This window comes from Scardinius erythrophthalmus, assembly GCF_964197995.2.
Source record: "Scardinius erythrophthalmus genome assembly, chromosome: 3".
Lineage (NCBI taxonomy): Eukaryota > Metazoa > Chordata > Actinopteri > Cypriniformes > Leuciscidae > Scardinius > Scardinius erythrophthalmus.
In genome coordinates this window covers 40,866,399-40,888,545 of record NC_138223.1, presented here as the reverse complement: position 1 = coordinate 40,888,545, position 22,147 = coordinate 40,866,399, and the positions used below count along the sequence as shown (strand labels likewise).

Sequence of the window (22,147 nt, the reverse complement as noted above, 5' to 3'; positions counted from 1 at the left end):
AGTCACGCGAAATGGCAGAGAGTAATCGGAGAGAAACATCAGCACGGCAAGCAAAAACTATATTCTCATTATATGAAGATGTGAAAATGGTATAGTCTAGTTGAATTCAATGCTACTGTGTAAACAGCTTTGTTTACTAACTTCGGGACAGTCACACTAGATCTATTTTGTATCGAGCATCAGGTTGCGCAATCAGTTCGCTCGCAACATAAGTGATGGATTAAAATAGCGCTACCGCAGAAATAGGTTAAATTAAATGGTGTTTACAAAGTGAAGCACTAAATATAAAGGCAGTTAAATAACAGCAGCAGTAAAATATTGTTTTTCAGTCACTGTAGTCAGTGGTTTTCAGCGAATGCTTGTGCAGTAATACATCATTTTTCCTGTAACTTTTAACCAAGCCTGTTGTCAGCTGCGTACCTCCATTCCGCTCTTTTTATAGCATTTGTCTACTATGTAAGGGATAATCCCGCTTATTACATGGCTACCCACCAAATAAATCAATTATTTTACACAAAATATTGATTTAAAAAGGAGTTTATTGATTTAAAAATGATTGTATTGCTTCCGCTAAAGAAAATAGTCCGTTCCGTCTCTACGGTTAGAATCCTGCGTCCATAGCAACGCTCTGTTTTTCTGGTGTGTTATACTTCGCAGCGGCCTGTTATCAAGAAATAACAGATCGCATTCTACATTGGAATTCAAAATCTGCTGCTTAATATCTTATTACAAACATGTTTGTGTCCTAATTTCATAATGTGAAGTTTATATGAGCAGCGCAACTCAATATTTTGTTTTGTTTATATATAAATATATATTTTGGATATTTAAAGAAGTTTTACTGTTTAAAAACTGGACAAACTTTTGTGTTTGGGGTTTAAAATGTAAAAATTAAAGATTATATTAGTAAAACTCAATGTGTGGCTTTTGCACTTTTTAAAGTACACTTTTACACATAAATACCCTGATTTAGGGTTTTATTTAGTTATAAACAAAAATCAAATTGAATTTTAAAAAAACCCTATCCGATTAATCGATTAATCGAAAAAATAATTGTCCGATTAATCGATTATCAAAATAATCGTTAGTTGCAGCCCTAGTTTCGCGTTAGTGTCTTTCCCTAAACAGCACTTTAATAAGTGCATTTGTGTTTCTCAGGTGCTGTCATTCTCCTCGGCAGAACCAATATGTTCAGATTTAATCATCCTAAAGAGGCGGCTAAACTACGAGAGAAGAGAAAGGTGAGAGAAATTCACACATGAAGCATTAGACACACGTTTGTTGAAGTCGGCGTGAAACAGAGTCTTTTTTCCCCTATTGTGACGTATGTCTAAGTGAAACGGCAGCTTGAACAAGAACAGATGTAGGGCGGGACTTGATTTAGTCCATAGGGAATTGATTGAATGATTGTGGTTTGCTATTGGTGGATCTCATGTGAGTGACAGGTGGCTCCGCCCTCACGCCAGTAAACGCATCATCAGAGAAGACATTTTTTTTTTTTAATTTAAAAAAATAATGATATGCACAGATTTATAATAAATTGCAATATTCCATAAAATAAATAAAAATTGACAATTTTGATTACATGGTGACTTTAATCTTCCTGTTCTCCAGAGCGGCCTCCTAACCAGTCTGAGCTTATCCATGTCTGATCTGTCCAAATCCTGTGAAAACCTCTCCACAGTCATGCTGTATAACCCCGGGTAAGCCATCGCCTGTGTGTGTGTGTGTGCACCTGTGCGTTAGAGCGAGTGGTAGCTTCCTCTTCCTCAGCCCTCCTCCCTCTCTTCCTTCCCAGGAGCCTCCTCTTCCCTCCTCTCTCCATCCTCCACTCTCTTCATGCCCTCCGGCGCCATTGCTGGTACCGCTGATACCCAGTGCATTAAAACAGCAGACAAAAACACTAATTCAAACCCCGCTTGCCAGATCACCAGAGACCCTTCCCCAAAAACAGACACTAGGGATGCACGATATATCAGTGACCATATTGGTATTTACCAATGGAGGATAATGCGCATATTTAGAAGTATTCTTAAATTATGAATTGGACAAGTACACAATAAAGACCACCAACAGCCAATAAAATGTTGGTATATCCACTACTGTTCAAGAGTTCGGTATCAGTAAGATTTTTTTTTATTTATTATTAATAATATTATTCAGCAAGGATGCATTGTATTGCTAAAAATTGACAGTAAAAACAAAAAATATATATTTCAAATAAATTCTGTTCTTTTAACCTTTCTATTCATCAAAAAATCCTGGAAAAATGTATCACGGTTTCCGCAAAAATATGAAGCAGCACATTTGTTTTCAACATGATAATAATAAAAATGTTTCTTGAGCAGCAAATCAGCATATTAGAAGGATTATGTTTACAAGAGGCTGTATACCAATTTTTTGAGAATCGTTGCAGATGTTGCACCTTAATGATTGATTTTAATCTAAACTATTGCCAGTGGTTTGATTTGGTTAGTAATGGATGAAAATAATTCTTTTTTTTTACAATTAAAACAGTGTTTTTTTCAACAGTACTAAATACATATGCATCAATTTTGCTGTACATATTTTAATATTTTAATGCCTGATTTCAAGCATGTATAATTTTAGGCTGGACACGGCTGCTCTAATGAGAACACACGTTTAAAATAATAAAAAACACCATAGGTTTATCAACTATAGACTTTTTTATATACATATATATCGATGCATCCCTAGTAAACAACAAAACGCATGTTGTCTTTTTGCATTGTCAGATTAATAGAAGGATGCACAGTAGAAATGAGTTTTATGATGGTTTTGTTGGTGAGGTTCTGATCTGCAATCGCGCATGATGATTGGCCTGTAAAACCCTTAACAGTTGTGATGTCATGAGTCTGGGCGATGACCTGCTACTACACCAACTTCATGTCATGAATGAACGCCAACCACTCCATTTTTACACAACTAAGTGTTTATTTTATTTTAATATTTAGAGTTGTTCATCATTTACTCTTTTGAATTGTCTTTAATTAAATGAACTCAGACTAATAGCTAGGATTTGTGCAGCGGTATTTGGTGACATTTCCTCTTTCCTCATGGCAGTCTCTTCACTGAAAAGGGTCCCATCTTTCTCAGGTAGAACCAAAGCACAACTAGTGTTCTCATATTAACTGTCGTGTTATTTATATATATATATATTAATCATCAGTATGTGTGGGTTCAGTCTCTGCATTTCTCGTTCATCATGCTTGTGAGGAGCACATCATCATCTTCATAATACTTTAGTTGAACGTGTGTCTTCATCTCTTTTTTTGTTGTTGTTGTTGTTGTTGTTGTTGTGTGTTCTGCAGCATGTGCTTATAGTTGCAGCGCATGCATTGTGACTGATGGATGCTCATAATAATGCAGACCCTCATCCCATGCGCTGGTGTGAGTTTGCTGTGGTGTGTGTGTGTGTGTGTGTGTGTGTGTGTGTGTGTGTGTGTGTGTGTGTGTGTGTGTGTGTGTGTGTGTGTGTGTGTGTGTTCTAAAGGTGGAAACTTATTATGTCTTAAATGTTCCAGACTGGAGTTTGAGAGGCAGCAAAGAGAAGAACTGGAAAAACTGGAAACTAAAAGGTGTGTCTTGTGACTTATCAAATATTAATATATGCAAAACACTCCAGTGAAACGTAATTGACATAAAGCAGTCCTGCCCGCTAATTTACAGTTAATTTAGCATTTTATCCAAATTAACTTATGCAAATACACAATTGTCGGTAACACTTTACAATAATGTTTTTGTTATTATTAGTTAACTACTTTAGTTAACATGAACTAACAATAAGCAATACTTCTACGGCATTTATTAATCTTAGTTAATGTTAATTTCTACATTTACTAATATATATTTAAAATCAAACGTTTTACCTGAAAACATTTGTTTACTGTACTGTGAACTAACACGAACAAATTGTATTTTTATAAAAGTCCCCGTTTTGAAAATCAAGCTTTTAATGTTGTTTATGTTTATGCTTTAAGACAAACCATGTGTAAATTCATAAGTCGACACCATTGCTGAGTATTTTCTCCTTAAAACTGCAGTGAATATCAAAGACAGTCTCAAAAACACGGTTTGAAATTGCTGGTGTTTCTGACGTCACACACTACCTTGTAACCAATCAGATCAACGTGTGATCGTCAACGAGTGGATCTCTGAGCTGGTGCGAGTGAGTGGAGGCGGGGCTCATTTGCATATTCATAGAACCGCGTATATTAAATGAGGCAAGGGTGTAGAGATACATTCAAGCTATTTTAAGGCATGAATCAATTTTTTTTAAAGGGAAAACGTTTAAATATGTCATTTTGGTGATTTTTAAGGGAAAAAATTATTGACTACAGTGGGACTTTAACTAACATTAACAAAATGCTGTAAAAATATGTTAACAAATGAGAAAGTGTTTCCAAATTATCAAAAGCGAGCTGCATCAATACATTTACATATACAGCGGAATCTCATGGTATATACTTTGCAAATTCTAACAAAAATCATGCAAAATACAGTTTTATGGATATGCAATATATATTAATGACTGGTAAATTCAATTTCACCCACTACTGGTTAATTTTGGGCCCTTGCCTGTCCAATCACCATCCTTGCCTTTGTGTCTTTTGGTCCAGGCGGCTGATAAAAGAGATGGAGGAGAAGCAGAAGTGTGAGAAGGCGGAGCTTGAGCGCATGCAGCAGGAGGTGGCGTCTCAGAGGAAGGAGTCCGAGCAGGTGCAGCTGCGCATACGCAGACAGGAGGAGAGCCTGCGCAGACGCAGTCAGGACATCGAGAGCCGCCTCAGGGACTTGATCGCTGAGAAAGAGCGATTCCAGGTCAGACTGCCGTTTGGGTTGTTAACAAGACAATAATATTTTATTGCCATAATGATGGAATTCTTCTGTTCTTCCTGCTGATAAAATCTTAACAGTTATTTCTCCTCAAGGCAACACATAAATGCATTAATTTGTACTTGGGTAAGTTTTTGCCTTGCCATTTAGTGCATTTTTGCACACACTAAGAGTCAAAATTCACCTCAGACAAGAGTTTAAATCGAAACAGTGCTTTCCTATAAACCATTTTTTGAATGTCAAGGCAGACTTCTTTATATGCTAATGTCTGTTTTGTTCAGGAGGAGAGACACAGAGAGCAGAAGGAGCAGGAACAGCAGAAGCAGAGGAGATTACAACCGAAGCAGAAGCTGGAGGAGAAGGAGGTGCAGGAGGAAGATCTGGAGGAGGAAGAAAAGACTCAGGCCCAGCGAGAGCAAGCGGAACAAACCGAGCTCTTTCGTGAGCTGGAGCGGCTCAAAAGAGAGCGGGAGGAGCAGGCCGTCAAACTCCAGCTAGAACGCAGGTGAAAAAGAGAAATACTTTTACCTGCTGTTAATGCCTAGCTTGGAAAATATTTTTAATTATTCAACTAGTCTCAGTATAAGAGTGAAAGCAATCCAAACTAAATTGCAGAAAAGCTTTGTTTTTAATTATTTAAAAATGTAAATCATTGATTTAAATTTTTTTTAACTTTACAAAAATAAAACTAATAATAATATGAGTAGTATAAATTATTTTATTTAATTATTATAATATTTTAAATAATTAAATTGATAAAATAATTAAATTATATATATATATATATATATATATACACACTAATAAAACTATTATATTTACTTTTATATAACTACATTTAAATATATATATTTAAATGTAGTGTTATGTAAAAGTAAATTTAACTAATAAAACTATTATAAGTATAATCATATTATTTTAAAATGTATATACACAGTAATATTAATATCACATAATATTTTTAGTATAAATTATTAAATTAAATTAAGTTATTTATGAAAATAATAATTATGTGTGTGTATTATTTAATTATATGTCGTTACTTTTATTTGTTAAAGTTATAATCATTATAAAGTTATATTGGAAATGTTATATTATAAAGATATCATACATTTAAAAATTTATTTAAATTTAGATTTTTTTAATATATGGAGTGCCTACTTTTGCAAGCGTGTCGGACTGAATGTCTTCCAGGCGTCTAGAGGAGCGTGAGAAGGAGCAGCTGAGTCTGGTGGGGCGTCTGGAGGAGCAGCTGAGGGAGCGCAGCGAGGAGGCGTCTGTCCTGCTCACTCCTGATGAAGCTCGACGACTGGAGGAGGAGAGGCGGGCGCTCACCGAGCTCAGGGAGGAGCTGCTCAGAGCCAAGGAGGCGCGCATCGATGGGGAGGAGGAGAGCGGGGAGGAGGCCCGCAGGAGTGCGCAGGCAGGCTATGAACATTTCAAGCAGATGCAGGTGGAGGAGCTGGGTTTGCTGGAGGAGTCGCTGATCCAGCAGGAGGAGCGACTGCAACGGGAGGTGGCCAGTGAGCGCACGTCTCTCGGCCTGTTGCTGCACGCGCACAAGGACAAACAGAGACAGGTAGAGCTGTCCGTATTTCAAAAGCTCACTGAAACCAGAGGAAAACGAATTCGAACAGGCCTGTCGTTTTTAATTGTTTATTATCTAGAGTGTTGTCTTTAAAGGTTTAGTTCACCCAAAATTATAATTCTGTCATTAATTACTCACCCTCATGTCGTTCCAAACCCGTAAGACTTTCGTTCATCTTTGGAACACAAATTAAGATATTTTTGATGAAATCCGAGAGGTTTCTGAACCACCCATAAGCAGCAACGTCATTGCAACTTTCAAGGCCCAGAAAGTTATTAATGATATTGTTAAAATAGTCTATGTGACTACAGTGGTTCAACCTTAATGTATGAAGCTTTTTGTGCACAAAACCCCCTAAAATAACGACTTTATTCAACAATTTCTTCTCTTCCATGTCATTCTCCTACACTGTTGACATAGTGTTAACTGCATGCTTATTATTTGCAGACAGAATTTTCACTGAACTACTGTAGTCACATGGACTATTTTAATGATGTCTTTACTACCTTTCTGGGCCTTGAAAGTTGCAATGACGCTGCTGCCTATGAGATGGACAGAAACTCGGATTTCCTCAAAAATATCTTAATTCGTGTTCCAAAGATAAACGAAGGTCTTACGGGGTTGGAACGACATGAGGGTGAGTAATTAATGACCGAATTTACCTTTTTGGGTGAATTAACCTTTTAACTATTGGGATAATAGTGTGGCACTTAAATACTGTTTAATATGGTAACATTAATATGGTAATGTTGCTGATTTTTCTTAATTTTTCTTTCTTTCTTGTTGTTTTTCTTTTAATCTCATGAAATAGTGTGACCTGTGAAGGCCAGTTCTCGAACAAATGACTCTTTTACTCTCTTGTAGCCCTATTCCTGAAACAAATTACTAACATGTGTGAGTCATAATATTGAGTCATAATAAATATTTCACTAAGACGAGTTACCGGTTTGAATCAGTCTGAAAAAGTGAATCATTTAAAGCATTATTAGAAAGAAAATTTCTTTCAAATGTGAGTAAATTGAACTTTATAATCAAATAATTAAATCAGATCAATATTAGATTTAAAATGGAATGGAATCTGGCGATTCGCTGCGTCTCATGCTGTTCTCCTCTTTGCAGGTCCGTGACGTGATGGACCGTGGCGTTCAGGACGTGTCCTCTCTGGGTCAGGAGGAGGCTCTGATCCAGCAGGCCGAACACAGGCTGCAGTTTAAAGAGAGACAGCTCCTATCTCTCCGTGAGAAACAGCTCCCCGCTGTCTCCGAGGAGCGCCAGAGAGCCAGTGAGCTCCTGGAGCGAGCGAGAGGGGGAACAGGCTCTCCTGGTTTGGACAGAAGTTCAGAAGAAATGGACAAAGAACTGGACGAGACTCTGTATCAGGTAACACACTCAAAACTCTGGTCCGTCAGATGGTCTCATCTTGACGCTACTCGGCCAGAATAAGCTGCATTTTTTTTGCTATTTAAATAACTTAAAGGCAGGGTATAGGTGATTTGTTCCAGAAACATTTTTTGTTATGCTGGTTGAAAGTCCACATCCTGATAGCAATCACTACATTAAGTGGTCTAAATGTATTTATATGTAAATATATCATCTGTGGAAGCTTGGGACCATAAAATGTTTGTTCAATCATTGAATTTGGTCTGAATGTGATGAAACAATGTCCTACCTGCCTATCAGTGTATGTATTTCCACACCTCATCATATATCATCATATTTGTTTACTCACACCTCATCATATCACACGTCATCAGTGCATTTAATGCTATGTAGAATTAGACAGACGTCAGTCACTGAGCAGCGCAAACGAAACACCAGCCGCCTTTTACAGTTCCTCCTGAACCAAAACTACCAGCTGATGCTGCGTTCACTTCACACCATAACTGCTGTAATTTGGAAGACATGGAAACCTGTGACGTTATATATACTCAGATCAGTTTATGACTCGAATTTATGCGTTTCTGTGTCAACACTATCAACACTGAAATGAATCTGCAGCAGTCAGGTGGTACAGGTCAGACCTGTTTAAGTTATTTGTTCATTATTATTGTAATGTTATTTGCTTTGAAACTTGAGGTAGTTTAACGCTGTCTCTTGTGACACTTTTGCTCTGGCTGTGTGTGTTCAAGTTCATGTGTTTTGAAGGAGGCATGGTTTTGGAGGCGCTCTGAAGGGAGGGTGGGATCTCATGCTTTCAAAGCTAACTTGCTAATTGCTAGCCTTCTCCGAAAGTTGCCTACCCTAGCTTTAAACTTTAAACTGAAATGTTGTCTTGGTTGAAGTTGAAGTAGTAAAATGATTAAAACTAAAACAGAAATAAAAATAAAGCTAAATAGAAATATTAAAAATTAATAAAAGTAACAAAAGCACAAAATTACTAAAAGCTAAAATTTAAATGAAAACTGAAAATATAAACAAGAAAAGCTAATTCAAAATATTAAACACTATAATAGTATATAATGATACAAAAATCACTAATATTGCTGAAATAGTTTTGTGAATTTAGAAACAGACGTTCAGCTGTTTTCAAAACTGTCTCGCTTGTCCATTATTTTTGTCCTGTTTTTCCAACAAGTAATGGATTCATGTTATGTCAGTGTGGCAAAACACAACTTCATTGAAATGAATCAGTTCCAAAAAAAACTGATTCACCAAATCATTAGAGTCATCATTCTAGTTTACCTACAAATCCCAGCATGGCATTTGAGCAAACTCTACAGGCATGAATGATAATACCTCAAATCATGCTGGTGGTTTAGAAGGTTTTTTTTTGTTTGTTTGTTTTTTACAGTGACCAGACATATATAATTTTCATCTGGCTATAGATAAAATGAGAGTAACAATTCCTGTAGACTTACATTGAAGGAGGAAGTTGAGCAATATCTGGATACCAGAATATTAGAGACTTGTTTAACTTATTTAAACCCTAGATTTTTTTTCACCCTAAGCACTTGTTTCAGTAGCAGCATCTCACAACCTGTCCTTCATCTTTCTCTGCTGTGTGTTTCCTCTCTGCAGGTTGAGAAGGAGCTGGAGGAGAAGGAGGAGCGCTTGTCTCAGTACAGCGCGAGCGCAGAGCAGTTGCAGCAGCTGCAGCAGTCGTACGAGTTCACTGCAAACGTGGCCCGACAGGAGGAGAAGGTTCGCAGGAAGGAGAAGGAGATCCTGGAGTGGAGGGAGAAACAGCAGCGGGAGGCTCTGGAGCAGGCGGTCGCGCGTCTGGAGCGGAAACACTCGGCCTATCGCAGGAGCCTCAGCCTGGAGCCGGACCCTGAAGGGCCCCGCAAGAGGTCACAGTCCGCACTGGGACAGAGCACTTCCAAGTTTACAGGAACACAAGATCCGGACCAGGACAGGTGAGGACTTGTTTTTTAGGAGCACACTAGCACTGGGGGTTTCCTTTTCAAACTTTGTGATGTGAAAGACCCTCAAATACAATGATCCTCTTGTGGGACCCTGCTCATAAATATAAAGGTAGCTGAGCTGTATATTTTTATGTATAAAAATCCATTTGTACTGTGTAGGAATATGATTAAGGTAATGGTAACAACTTTATTAATCCCATTATGAAAGTGTTCATGCCAGACCACTCACATAAATCCTCAAAAATACAAACATAAATGTATAATAATTTGAATAAATATACATAAATATAAACCACCCATAAGCATCAAGACAATATATATGTTTATATGTTTTCAATATATATATATATATATATATATATATATATATATATACTGTGTATGTATGTATATATATGTATATGTATATGTATGAATACATGGTATTTGCAACAACAAAAAAAAAAATGCAAATATGAGAACATAATAAAAGTAAATGTGAGGTTATAAAGACAGCTGATCAAATAATTGTTTGCAAAATGAAATAATTAGCTTTTAGTAGTCAGTATACTAAAATAAATTATTAAAATATTACCTGGAAAATATTTACTTTTTATTAAATTGACAAGTGTTTCTGAAATTGACACTTAAATTGCCCCCCCCCCCCCCCTAAAAAAAAATATTTAGAATACAAAAAAAAAAATAAAAGTAAAATAATTATAATTATTGTCTTATTAATTGTAATAAATTAACAAATTTCCGACCGGTCTTTAGAAAGCTGGATGGAATACTATTAAATTTAGTTAAAAATAATCACGCTAAGCATATAATATTTAATTAAGATTTTAAGTGCAGACATGAACTATAACAGCCTCAAAAAATGTACTTTAAAAATAAATAAAAACAAACTCGAACCCTAGGACCCCCTTGCGGCCCCCAGGGGTCTCTAGAAATGAATGTGATAAATCCAGAGCTCTTATCCTTCTGATTTTATTGTGGATGTTTGTCAGGATGGAGCGAGAGATTGCCCAGCTGAAGCAGAGGATCAGTGAGAGTGAAGGAAGTGTGCGCAGTCTGAGCGTGAGCGGAGAGGAAAAGAACAATGTGAACCAGTCGCCCGTCAGCCCCATGCAGACCCTCCCCAGCGTACTGTCTGTGGGAGACGAGAGGTGCGCGCGCTGCTCAGTGCTCTCGAACACAGTTTTACTGCTCGCTTGTGATTTGGCCAAGCAATGCTGGACTGTTCCTTTAATGACTCGTTTCTCCTTCAGGATAAACATGTATATTGAAGAAGAGGTGCAGCGGAGGCTGCAGGAACTGAACCTGCTGAACAGAGAGAACAACAACACGCTCTCGCTGTCCTCAGACTCACTGCAGGTATATGACTACAGCTCGAACACTCACTCACTTTAAACTGCAACAGCTATAGTCTGGAGACTAGGAATTAAGTGTGAAACCACCAGAAAGTCTTTTGCAGTCAATATTCGTCTGGTTGTTTTGTGTGACCCTGTTACCCCAATGAGCATTTCTTGTCCTATGGTCACACTTTAATTTTTCAATTTTTATTAGTATTGCATCCTTCTCATGGGCATTTAATAATTTTTGACTTTTCAGTGTGTTAAATCTCTTTTTTTAGCCCATTTTTTTCTTGATTTTTTTCGCTTCTAGTCCTTGTTAACAATTATATATATATCAACATTAACAATGATTATATACAAAATGAATAGTAGTTATTAAGTTTGATGTAGTTTACAAAAAAAATGTGTTTTTTGCTTGAAAAAAAAAGATCGGTATATTGAATTGCCTAATAATTATGCACGCACTAATATATATATATATATATATATATATATATATATATATATATACAGTATATATATATATATAGAGAGAGAGAGAGAGAGAGAGAGAGAGAGAGAGAGAGAGAGAGAGAGAGAGAGAGAGAGAGAGAGAGAGAGAGAGAGAGAGAGAGAGAGAGAGAGAGAGAGAGAGAGAGAGAGAGAGAGAGAGAGAGATGTATATATGTATTCAGTGCCTTGCGAAAGTATTCGTACACCTTCATTTTTTTTTCACATTTTGTTATGTTGCTGCCTTATGTTAAACTACTTTAAATAACTTTTTTTTTTTCACATCAGTCTACACTCCATAAACCATAATGACAATGCAAAAAACAGATTTGTGACAACTTTGCAAACTTATTATAAGGGAAAGACAATCAAATTAGCCAAAGCTTTTAACGTTTATCCACAGAGATTTCTGTGCAGGCACACATTGTGGGAAAATAGTTTAATGTCTCCCTAGTCGTGCACAAGAGACACATTATTTTTGGCACCAACACAGTTGTTTAACTCTACAGGAGGAGGAGCAGGATAGTGACGGTAGCTCTGTTAGATTGACGGATGAGGTAAGCACAGGCCTCAGCCAATCAGCACCATCTGAGTGGGCTGTGATTTGCATGATCCAGCCTTAATGATTTGCATATTGCTCACAATCTCTGATGTCAGTAGATTGGGTGTTTCCTCTGCGGTTTTCCACTTTGGGAGCATGCAGCCTGCCCACCGATTTCTTGGATAGATGCATTTGCTGTTGCTGCAATGATTTTTTTTTTTCTGTTCCCAGACATGTTCCTAGATCAACATGTTTCCAAGTCCTAACCCAACCCATAACTTATTCCTAAAATCAGAGGGAAATGATAGGTGAATAACACTGATGTAGAAGCACCTAACCCTTGTTGTAAGCCTAAACTTGACATTAACTGTAGACTTATCCCTCAAATCTGATTGGTTGATTGGAATCTTTTTCCAGGATCAACAAAGATGTTGATCCAAGAACATGTTCTACTAGTTTAAATCACATTCACTGTTTCCATCCATCTATTTTTATGGAAATTTTGGGATATTGCATAAAAACACTGGATGGAAATACCAAGATGCGCATAAATTCTAAAAATGGGCATAAAAAATGTATGTGCTCAATTGAGTCGGATAAAAAAAAAGATCCGATAAGAAGTGAACTACGATGGAAACAAAAAACTCATGTGACTTTGCCTCAACAGAGGATGTGATTGGATAACTGGACTGACCAAAGATGTTGGTTTGGACGTTCTGAAATCCCTGAGCCAAAGTCTGTCATCAGAATGATTTGGTTTAATTCCCTTCCAGAAGCGATATTCCACTTTAATTCCAAGTTAAATTTGCAACATTGGATGGAAACATAGCTATTCATACGAAATGAGAAACAAGTACTCGCTTGACCCCTGAAATCAGCTCCGTTGAGTTATGTGTAATTTTGTGACCCTAATAAACTCAATTTCAATCTCTCAGGACAGCGATAAAAAACGCTTGGATCCACGCAAACTGAAATACGAGGTATGATCTTACTGTAAGTGTTTAGGGAATGATATTTCATTAGCATGTTTTCTGACCGTCACTGGCCGTCTTTCCACAGCGACTGGTGTCCATTCCCCTGGATCCGAGTCCAGAGAATCTTAAAGATCCTGTGAAGATCAGTATTCCACGTCACGTCCTGTGCGGACAAGGCAAAGACGAACACTTCGAGTTTGAAGTCAAGGTTTGTCTGCGTTTTATAGTCTCAGTCGGTGCATTATCTATGAGAATTGTCGAATTGACCAACCGGCGACCTCCACTGAATAAAAAATCTCTGTACATGAAAATCTTTGATGACTTGGTGTTTTGCGTCTGTGTTCAGATCACTGTTTTGGATGAAACGTGGACGGTGTTTAGAAGATACAGTCGTTTTCGGGAGATGCACAAGTCTCTGAAGCTGAAATATCCAGAGGTATGACCTACATGGACACATGTTATGGGTTTGAATCCCAGAGAGTGCACGTACTGATGAAATATAAACCTGGAATCTGGGCTTGACATTAACACCTGCCAAATGCAGGTGTATTTACAGTGGTGTGTAATGCAGTCACTCCTATAGCCACTTTGGCGGGTTGAATTTTATATATAATACATACATTTTTCAATTGTAGTCTTTTAAAAAAGCATCTGAAATAATAAAGTGCAATGTAGTGTTGTCAAAAAATATCGATTTTTTTTCAATACATATCAATACTGAAATATCTGAAACGCTTTTAATACTCATTTTCCGCAGAATAGATACACGAGACCAGCTGCTCTTTCTCTCTCTCTCTAATCTCTCCGATAAACCCGCCTCCACTCACTCACTCCTTTCATTTGCTCCAGATGAATAGTGTTGCTGTTACAGGGCTTGAATTTCAGTGTGTGATTGCACATATTGCGCATAACTGTACTCATTCCCGCAGATTTTGTGCTCTCACCTAAAGTGCGGCACATAAAGTCGCCTCTCAGCACTAAACGGAGTTATTTTTCACTGCTTATTGCGCTTAAACAGTCAAATACACTCAAAATGGCAGTCCTGGCATTCACGTAAACACAGTTATGTTTTAAGTGAATGTAAACAGTTGAGAAAGAAAACGCATGTGTAACAGTATAATGGATGTGTGCGTCAGGTCTTAAAGTGACAGCAGCCTAATATTCCTGCTGCCAAATTTTAAGATAATATTAAAAATATCTAAATGGCAGCTTTTCCCCATGGTATCGATGTCAAAATTGTAGCCAGTAAAAATGCGGAGTGGCTAATAATTGTAATAATTGTAAATTTTTAATGATTATTATTATTTGAATGAATGTATTTCAACCCAAAATAATTAAATATTATGCTTAAAGAAAAGTTAAGCACATTTTTCGGACCATACATTTATTTTGATTTATTTATGCATTATTTTCATGCAATAAGCTTAATGCATTACAGGTTGTTCTAGATAAATGCAAAAGATTAAACCGATTTTAGATCAAATTTATTCATGTAACCTGTCCATTTTTTTTTTTATCATTATTTTAAATATTTATATGTATATATGTAATATTTATAAAATGTTATCATTCCTATAAATATATAGAACACCAAAATGATTAAATATTTTGCTCTAAGGAAATATACAGTAAGATCATCCATTCATTTTTTTCCCCACTTGATTTTATTTAAATATAATCTTGCCTTGTTTTCGTGAGATTCACCCAACTATGGAATATATATTTTAACTCGTGAATGTCTTGTTCTAGCTCGCGGCTTTGGCCTTCCCTCCCAAAAAGATTTTTGGAAACAGAGACGAAAGAATGATTGCGGAGCGCCGGAACCAGTTGGAGGTAATCAGATGTGCTGACTGTCATCCACCTTTGAATGAGAAGGTGTTTTTCTAATCTAAGATGCCATTATGTTTTCCCAGCAATACCTGCGGAACTTCTTCCATGTGATGATGACTTCATCCTCCTCTTCTCCTCTGAGATCGGACGAGTGTGGATTACAACTCTCCAAACACGCCGTGTGCGACATCTCTCCTTTCTTTAAGAAGGGAGTGTTCGACTACAGCAGTCACGGGACGGGCTGACACACACACACACCAATAAAACACATAAACACTAATTTACATGCACTTTATGCAGCTCTCTGACACACACACACACACACATAAATACAAACCGAGAAAGGCATTTTACCCTAAAATCAAAGGGAAAAAAATAAGAAATTATATTCTCCATTTTAAAAAAAATTCATTGTGACATTATTTGCATGACAATTAAGCACGTTTTACCTGTTTTTGCTTTTGAGGGTTGTAGTTTGTTATTCTGGGGTGATTTAGAATTTGTTTACTGTATTCACGTTAAAAATTACTAAAATATTTTTTATTATAAAAAAATACAACCAATGGTACCATACTTTACAATCACTTTAAATAATATAGATTTTTTTCTTCTTCATATTGTCATGTAAATAATATCATAATGGAAACAATCCTAATAATAAAAAATCAGCTTTTTTTTTTCTTTTTTTTTTGAGGTGAAATATGACCTGGATACACTCGTATTCTCATGAACACACTCAGGAAAGTTGGAAATCAGGTGAAGGAGGAATGAGAAAAGATTAAAAAAAGGATCCAAAGTAGATGTAAATAGTTTTGTTAGTGCCTTTTTGGCTGTAATTGAGCTTTAAAATGCATCAAAGGTAATGAAATATGTTAATATGACAACTGATGGTCACCGTAACCTGCTTCAAACATTGTGTGTTTACATCGAGGACCATGAAGCCTTTTTCTGTGGACAAACAGGACGTCCTGTAGCTGCTACTTGAGCTTGTGATTCATGTTTAGTTGCTGCATATAATGAATCGCCACTGATTTGCTTTGTTGTAACTGCCATTAATGAGAACGGAGGCCTCTGATTGGCTCCAATCCATGTATACTCATTATCATCCATTATACTCATGCTAACATTTAGCAGATATGTTTTTTAATAACCACTAAGAGGTCAAAGCTCACAAAATGCCACATGTACCGTGAGCCAATGTCTTCCAGAATCCGAAATGGAAATGATTGTCCTGCTCACTGCCCTGGACGCAGTTAAAGGGCTTTTAATGTAGAATATGCTGCAATTTGAATTTGGAGAAAGATTAATGTTCAGCGCTATAAAGCCATATGTATATGTAAATGTATTGTACACTTGATCTGTACAGAGGAGCTTGATCTCATGATGTTTGAAGGAAAGGGATAGTACTGTTATATTAGCCCTTAGGAGTTTCTTGAGCTAGTGCTGAGTGTAAGATGTATACATTTTTAAAAGAATATTTTCATTTGCTTTTTTATTTCTGAAACTGAATGTAATCACTTGTGCGTAACATGATTTGGTAACTCAGTTTTAGAGAGTAAGGCAAACTGTTTAGCGCCATATTAAATTCATGGTTTATTTATGTCGGAGTACATTTGTCAAACAAGCTTTAGCAAAAATACAGTTTGTTGATGCAACATTTCAGTGTAATCATGTTCATGTAAGTAAAGCAGATCCTTCAAAGCACGTACGTTGATTTGAGGGATGAAACTCGACTCCTAGGACTTGTCATTGGTTTTCTGGTGGTCGGTCTGAAGTTTGTCTATTTTTGATAAATCCGCCAACGAGACATTCGCCGAACCCCGTTTTGCTGGTTTCGCCTGTAAATTCATCACAAAATGGCAAAATTAGAATCTGACTGCAGTTCCACTTTTGGAGGAATGTGATTGGCTGTGGTTCCATTCTGACCAATGAAAATGCAACAGACCTGAGAATCATGAGGCTTCCAGCCAATCATGTAGAGGATCTGAAACGTGGCTGGAACTGAGCCGTCTTCACTGCCGTACATCTCTAAAAGAAATTACACAATATCTAGGGTCATCAATCTCATTTAGGTAAAGAAAACAATTTAGCGTTCAAGCCTCACTGAATCCATTGGCAAAGACAATATTTGAAGGTCCAAGATACTTCTGCTATAGTGACAAAACTGCTAATTTTCTTTCTTTCTTTTCACAGTAACTAGGAGTTGCAATATAATATAACTAAATAACCTACTTATAAATAATTAAAATTCCGTAATTCCAATAACTGAATGTTCTTCATAGTTTACACTTTTTATCACCTATGAATCTACATTACTTATTGATTAAATATAAATTTTCTACCGATAAAATGTTATGGCTTGACTAAATTTATATAAAAATGCAAATATAAATTATATTCATTATAAATTACTTAAACTTTTCCAGGTCTATAAATCACACTTTTGAAAAATGTCCTCATAGGTTGTCCAAAATCATTAGAATTACATGATTAGAATTGTAAGTGTTAACATAATAAATATATAATAAAAAAAATACTATGGAAATTTAAATTGTCATTACAATGTTAATTTAAAATAAAGGTACTATACAGTTATCTGGACCACACGTGACCACAACCGCTCTTGGTTGGTCGTAACCCCAGTGACGGGTGGGTTTAGGGACGGGGTTGGGGTAGGTCATCAGGTCTGGTCCGGATAACTTAATAGTACCAAAATAAATAATATTAGTAATATTATTACATTATATTAGTTACGTTTCCATCCAAAGATGCAAAATTAACTTGTTTGCAGGATTGGAGTATTGTATAAAACTTCACTTCCGTGGAAAATATCTGTAATAAAGAGACCGCCTCAATTGAGTGCATATGTTTTTTTAAGCGCGTTCTTACAATTTATGCTAAATCTTGCCGTTTCCAAACTTTCCGTCCAGCGTTTATATGCGATATCCCAAAACTTGCATAAAAATAGGTGGATGGAAACATAGCTATAGTTATATTTGAGTGAATCCTTTGCAGTCTCACCTTTATAAATGGCAGCAGCCGCCAGTATAGTGTCTCTTTGCAGGAGTGACTTCCTGTTCCACGCACAGTTGCTCTCACCCATACCTGAAGCGGATGAATAAACCATAAACACATTCTCCTTCAATTTAACAAAAAATCACCAAATTTATAAGATGCAGTTTACCTTGTAAATCACTCATGACCTCCAGCATACCAGGGTAATGGACCTGAACCTCATCAATGTCCTGGATTACAACACAATAATGAGCCTCAATATAATCACTCATAATTCAAATCAAACAGATCCCTTAACGTGCAATATATAAACAGTGGCTTCAATGTGGATTATGTACAGTAGTGGCTAAAAAATATTTATTTTTAATGACCGTACAATTTGATTAATTCATCAAAATATGAGGATAATCTTTCTGATTTTTAAATATGAGGGAAGAATAAAACACTAAACCTAGTTCTGACAAAGTTATTTGGCAAAAAAGGCAAACTAGCTACTAGCTTGACTCAAAACGACTATACAATATGCACACAAAAGCTTTAACTAATAACATTTGAGTAAGGGTGAAGATGTCGGACCTCACTTTTGGCCACTACTGAAGCTGAATCTTTGAAGTGAGATGTATTCGAGTACTCGTACCACAGTGAGCATGTTGAATCGGGCCTGTCCCATCAGGTTGCCCAGGTCAGTGACGGCTGTGTAGGGCGAGATGTGGGGCGCAAACCCGCCCTCCCTCTCCAGCTCGGCTAACTGCAGAGAACATCGCAGCTCGTAGAGCGTCTCGCCGCCAACCATCGCTCCAATGAACACGCCATCCGGCTTCAACACATGGTGGATCTGAACGACAAAAAGAGGGAATTTCGGTTTGTTTAGCACTTGCGCACCACAGGAACGCACACTTGCCTAGATCCTCGTACCTGTCTCAAAGCTCCGGGAAGGTCGTTGATCCAGTGCAGACTGAGGAGACGAATACGGGTTTATAAATGAGAGTTCATCTTTACATTTCCCATCATGCACTGGGGTGGTACAGTACCTCAGGCTGCTGAGCACTAGGTCAAACGTGTTTTCTTTAAAGGGCAGGAACTCCTCATCTGCCACGACACAGTGAGTAGGAATCTCACATTCCCTCCTGTTCCTCTGAAAAACGAGGAGCAGAAAGAAGGTTCAAGTAAATGTAAGTGTTGAAAAGTTTGGGGTCTGTGAGATTATTTTTTTGTTTTTAAATGTTTTTGAAAGAAGTCTCTTCTGCTCACTAAGGCAGCATTTATTTGATCAAAAATACAGTAATATTGTGAAATATTATTAGAATATTTTAATTTTTTTAATTTATTCCTGTGATCAAAGTTGAATTTTCAGTCTTCACTCTTCAGTGTCACATGATCCTTCAGAAATCATTCTAATATGATGATTTTCTGCTCAGGAAACATTTCTGATTATTATCAAGGTTTGTAGAAACTGATTTTTTCGAGATTCTTTGATGAAATATAAAGTCCAAAAGAAGAGCATTTATTTGAAATTTAAATTGTTTGTAGCATTACAAATGTCTTTACTGTCACTTTTGATCAATTTAATGTGTCCTTGCCGAATAAATGTATTCAATCTTACTGACCTGAAAGGTTTTAACGGTAGAATCATGGGTTACACAATGAGTTCCAACTGCATTTCAATGAAATAAAGACGTGTGCAATCTCTTACCAGGGAAGAGTCTGAGACGTCTGTTAAGAAGAGACGTTCAACAACCTCCTGAGAGGAGAGAGAATCAGTGTCAATTAGATGGAAACACAGAAAGGAATAATTTACTTGCCTTCATGTCGTTCCAAACCTGTGTGACTTTCTTTTTAAGAACACAAAAGGAGATGTTGTAAAGAATGTTCACGCTGCTCTTTTCCATGCAATAAAAATACATTTAGGGAATGTCAAGCTTCTAGTGTCTCAAAACCAATATAGCACACTAGGAGCTCGACAGTCTCCATTCACTTTCTTTATGACAACTCTCTGAGTGTTTGCGATGGTAATGGACATGATAATGTTGATATATTTGTTCTCGGTGAAATAGCTCTGTTCTGCTGCTGCTATACAATATAGCATATATGAATTACCCATAGCAAATCTATACAGGTGGAGCTGGGGAAGGTGGAGGGTTTCTGAAAAGCGCGCCGCAAATGCTGAGCAAGTATTTGAATGTTGAGCAGCGAGCTCATTGGCTACTGATACAGCAGGAACCAATCAGCTGTGCCCTATAGAGAATGATGTGATTGCAAGCAGGTTGAGTTAAGGACCTATTAGCCTGCGCCATCTAGAGTTTCATGACAGAACTTTGTATGAAAAGAGTAATGTGAACATTCGTCAAATTATCCTATGTATATAAAAAAAAAAAAAACATGAAGTTAAGTAAATTGTGACAAATCTTAATTTTTCTTTAACAATACCAATCACTGTAACATTAGGAACAGTTCTACCTTACTCAAATGCTCTGCGATGTGACTCTTCCCACATCCTACATCCAAAGCCAGAGGGAAAGTCCTGCGATGACATTTAGGGGATCAAAAACTTGCATTTTGTTATTTTCTCACCCTCGTGTTATTCAAAACCCACATGACTACATTTGTTCTGATTAACACACAATTCGACATTGCTGTTGCAATGAAAGTGGATGGGGACTGGATATCTTGAGCTCCCAAAATGCAATAAAAAATAAATGTGTCTGTTCGTTACCCAGAGCTATCGTATGAGTTCATCAGACTAGAAATATAGCACAAAAAGTCGTGTGGAGCACTTTCATGGTGCTTTTCTGGAGGTCAACAGCCAAAGTCCCCATTCACTGCTATTGTGCGGTAAACAGTCGGTCGGACATTCTGCTCAACATCTCCTTTTCTATCCCACAAAACTGAATAAAGTCAAACGGGTCTGGAATGACATTACATTAAAATTGTCTAAATGTTTAATTTTTGGCTTAACTATTCTTTTAAGTTTCTTTCTTCTGTTAAAACACATTGACTTCCATAGTATCGAAAAAAGATACTATAGTCAATGATACCCATCAACTGTTTGGTTACCACAATTCTTCAAAATATCTTCTTCTGTGTTCGGCAGAGGAAGGAACTTCATGCAGGTTTGGAACAACATGAGGGTGAGTAAATGATGACAGAATTTTTATTTTTGGGTGAACTATCCCTTTAACATGCGTTTAATAATATGTGGACAGTGACCTTGAGACGTCATAAACTCTGTCTGCCACTCTGCTCGCCACCTGCAAACACATACACACACAGTTCACACACACAGCTTGACTTCTCGTAGAAACAAACGCAGGTATCAGAAATGCATCTCTCTCACCTCGTCTCGAAGGTAATCGTATTTGCCGCTGTCCTGTAAAGATGATGCCCATTGTTTCTGCTTGCGCTTCATGTTCCTGTCAAACACGTTCATCGCGCCTCCGTGACTGGAGGACAAACACCTCCATCCTCTCCACACACAGCGGAGGCTTTTCACACTCATATTCATGCTTCCTAATTCATGCTCATTTCAACAGATACATTTCATAACACTTTCAAACACATTTCATCTGTGTGCCTCTAAAAACAGAGCTCAGCTTTGCGTCACATAACAGGGAGATATGAGGTAAAATGTGGAATGGATCAGACCATCATACCGGACTGGAGCATGGACCGGAGTCAGTTTAAAGCGATTGTTCAACCAACAATGACTATTCTATTCTATTCTATTCTATTCTATTCTATTCTATTCTATTCTATTCTATTCTATTCTATTCTGTTATATTATATTATATTATATTATATTATATTATATTATATTATATTATATTATATTATATTACAATGAAAAGCAAAGGGAAAACGTCTAAATATACAGAACAATTTACAAACATAAAAAGTGTGACTTAATTTCAAACTAAATCTTTGTGTTCTTTAAAGGTTATAATTCCAATATTGCTAATAGTAATATTAATGATATTTAAGAATTGTGTTCATATTTTGTGATTTAAAACTGATGATGAATAATGGAATTGACCGAAGATTTTCTTATTTGCACATTTATTTATATATTTCCAGCTTCAAGCTCGATTAGACAAATCAGAGTTATTTTAGTAGCTTATTTATTGTAGTTTTATAAATATTTTGAATTAATTTTC

The 22,147-nt window shown here is 36.7% G+C and overlaps 2 protein-coding genes across 5 annotated transcripts in view; one reads left to right on the top strand and one right to left on the bottom strand.

The window, feature by feature from the left end:
- kif16ba (kinesin family member 16Ba) overlaps positions 1-16,714 on the top strand; it is a 29,542-nt gene extending 12,828 nt beyond the window's left edge. Inside the window, exons 16-33 of one of the 3 annotated variants that reach the window (XM_081361938.1) lie at positions 1,159-1,241; positions 1,615-1,703; positions 1,799-1,861; positions 3,085-3,117; positions 3,546-3,599; positions 4,641-4,842; positions 5,139-5,362; positions 6,052-6,436; positions 7,565-7,825; positions 9,464-9,801; positions 10,800-10,958; positions 11,061-11,166; positions 12,146-12,193; positions 13,113-13,157; positions 13,237-13,359; positions 13,498-13,587; positions 14,901-14,984; positions 15,065-16,714. In XM_081361938.1, the coding sequence (XP_081218064.1) occupies positions 1,159-1,241; positions 1,615-1,703; positions 1,799-1,861; positions 3,085-3,117; positions 3,546-3,599; positions 4,641-4,842; positions 5,139-5,362; positions 6,052-6,436; positions 7,565-7,825; positions 9,464-9,801; positions 10,800-10,958; positions 11,061-11,166; positions 12,146-12,193; positions 13,113-13,157; positions 13,237-13,359; positions 13,498-13,587; positions 14,901-14,984; positions 15,065-15,226 (2,549 nt within the window). In that variant the 3' untranslated portion in view covers positions 15,227-16,714. The remainder of the gene's footprint in view (positions 1-1,158; positions 1,242-1,614; positions 1,704-1,798; positions 1,862-3,084; positions 3,118-3,545; positions 3,600-4,640; positions 4,843-5,138; positions 5,363-6,051; positions 6,437-7,564; positions 7,826-9,463; positions 9,802-10,799; positions 10,959-11,060; positions 11,167-12,145; positions 12,194-13,112; positions 13,158-13,236; positions 13,360-13,497; positions 13,588-14,900; positions 14,985-15,064) is intronic. The other 2 variants (XM_081361939.1, XM_081361940.1) reach the window with 2 other exon arrangements.
- ndufaf5 (NADH:ubiquinone oxidoreductase complex assembly factor 5) lies at positions 16,553-21,649 on the bottom strand. Of its 2 annotated transcripts, none has more exons than XM_081361943.1 (11): positions 21,331-21,649; positions 21,204-21,244; positions 20,454-20,517; positions 19,690-19,737; positions 19,028-19,131; positions 18,912-18,951; positions 18,634-18,831; positions 18,166-18,226; positions 18,003-18,086; positions 16,927-17,009; positions 16,553-16,819 (listed from the first exon to the last, which is right to left on the bottom strand). In XM_081361943.1, exons 1-11 carry the CDS (start codon positions 21,496-21,498, stop codon positions 16,718-16,720), a joined length of 993 nt encoding a protein of 330 aa, XP_081218069.1. In that variant the 5' UTR covers positions 21,499-21,649; the 3' UTR covers positions 16,553-16,717. The 2 variants fall into 2 exon arrangements, with proteins under 2 accessions (XP_081218069.1, XP_081218070.1); XM_081361944.1 differs by having other exon boundaries at positions 19,604-19,737; positions 21,331-21,595.
- Positions 21,650-22,147: the final 498 nt, after the last annotated feature.

Coding starts and splice junctions, on each gene's coding strand:
- ndufaf5 (XM_081361943.1), bottom strand. CDS start 21,498: ATGAATATGAGTGTGAAAAGCCTCCGCTGTGTGTGGAGAGGATGGAGG. Junction 21,245..21,330: donor ACGATTACCTTCGAGACGAG/GTGAGAGAGATG, acceptor ATGTGTTTGCAG/GTGGCGAGCAGAGTGGCAGA. Junction 19,132..19,689: donor ACGTCTCAGACTCTTCCCTG/GTAAGAGATTGC, acceptor CTCGTTTTTCAG/AGGAACAGGAGGGAATGTGA.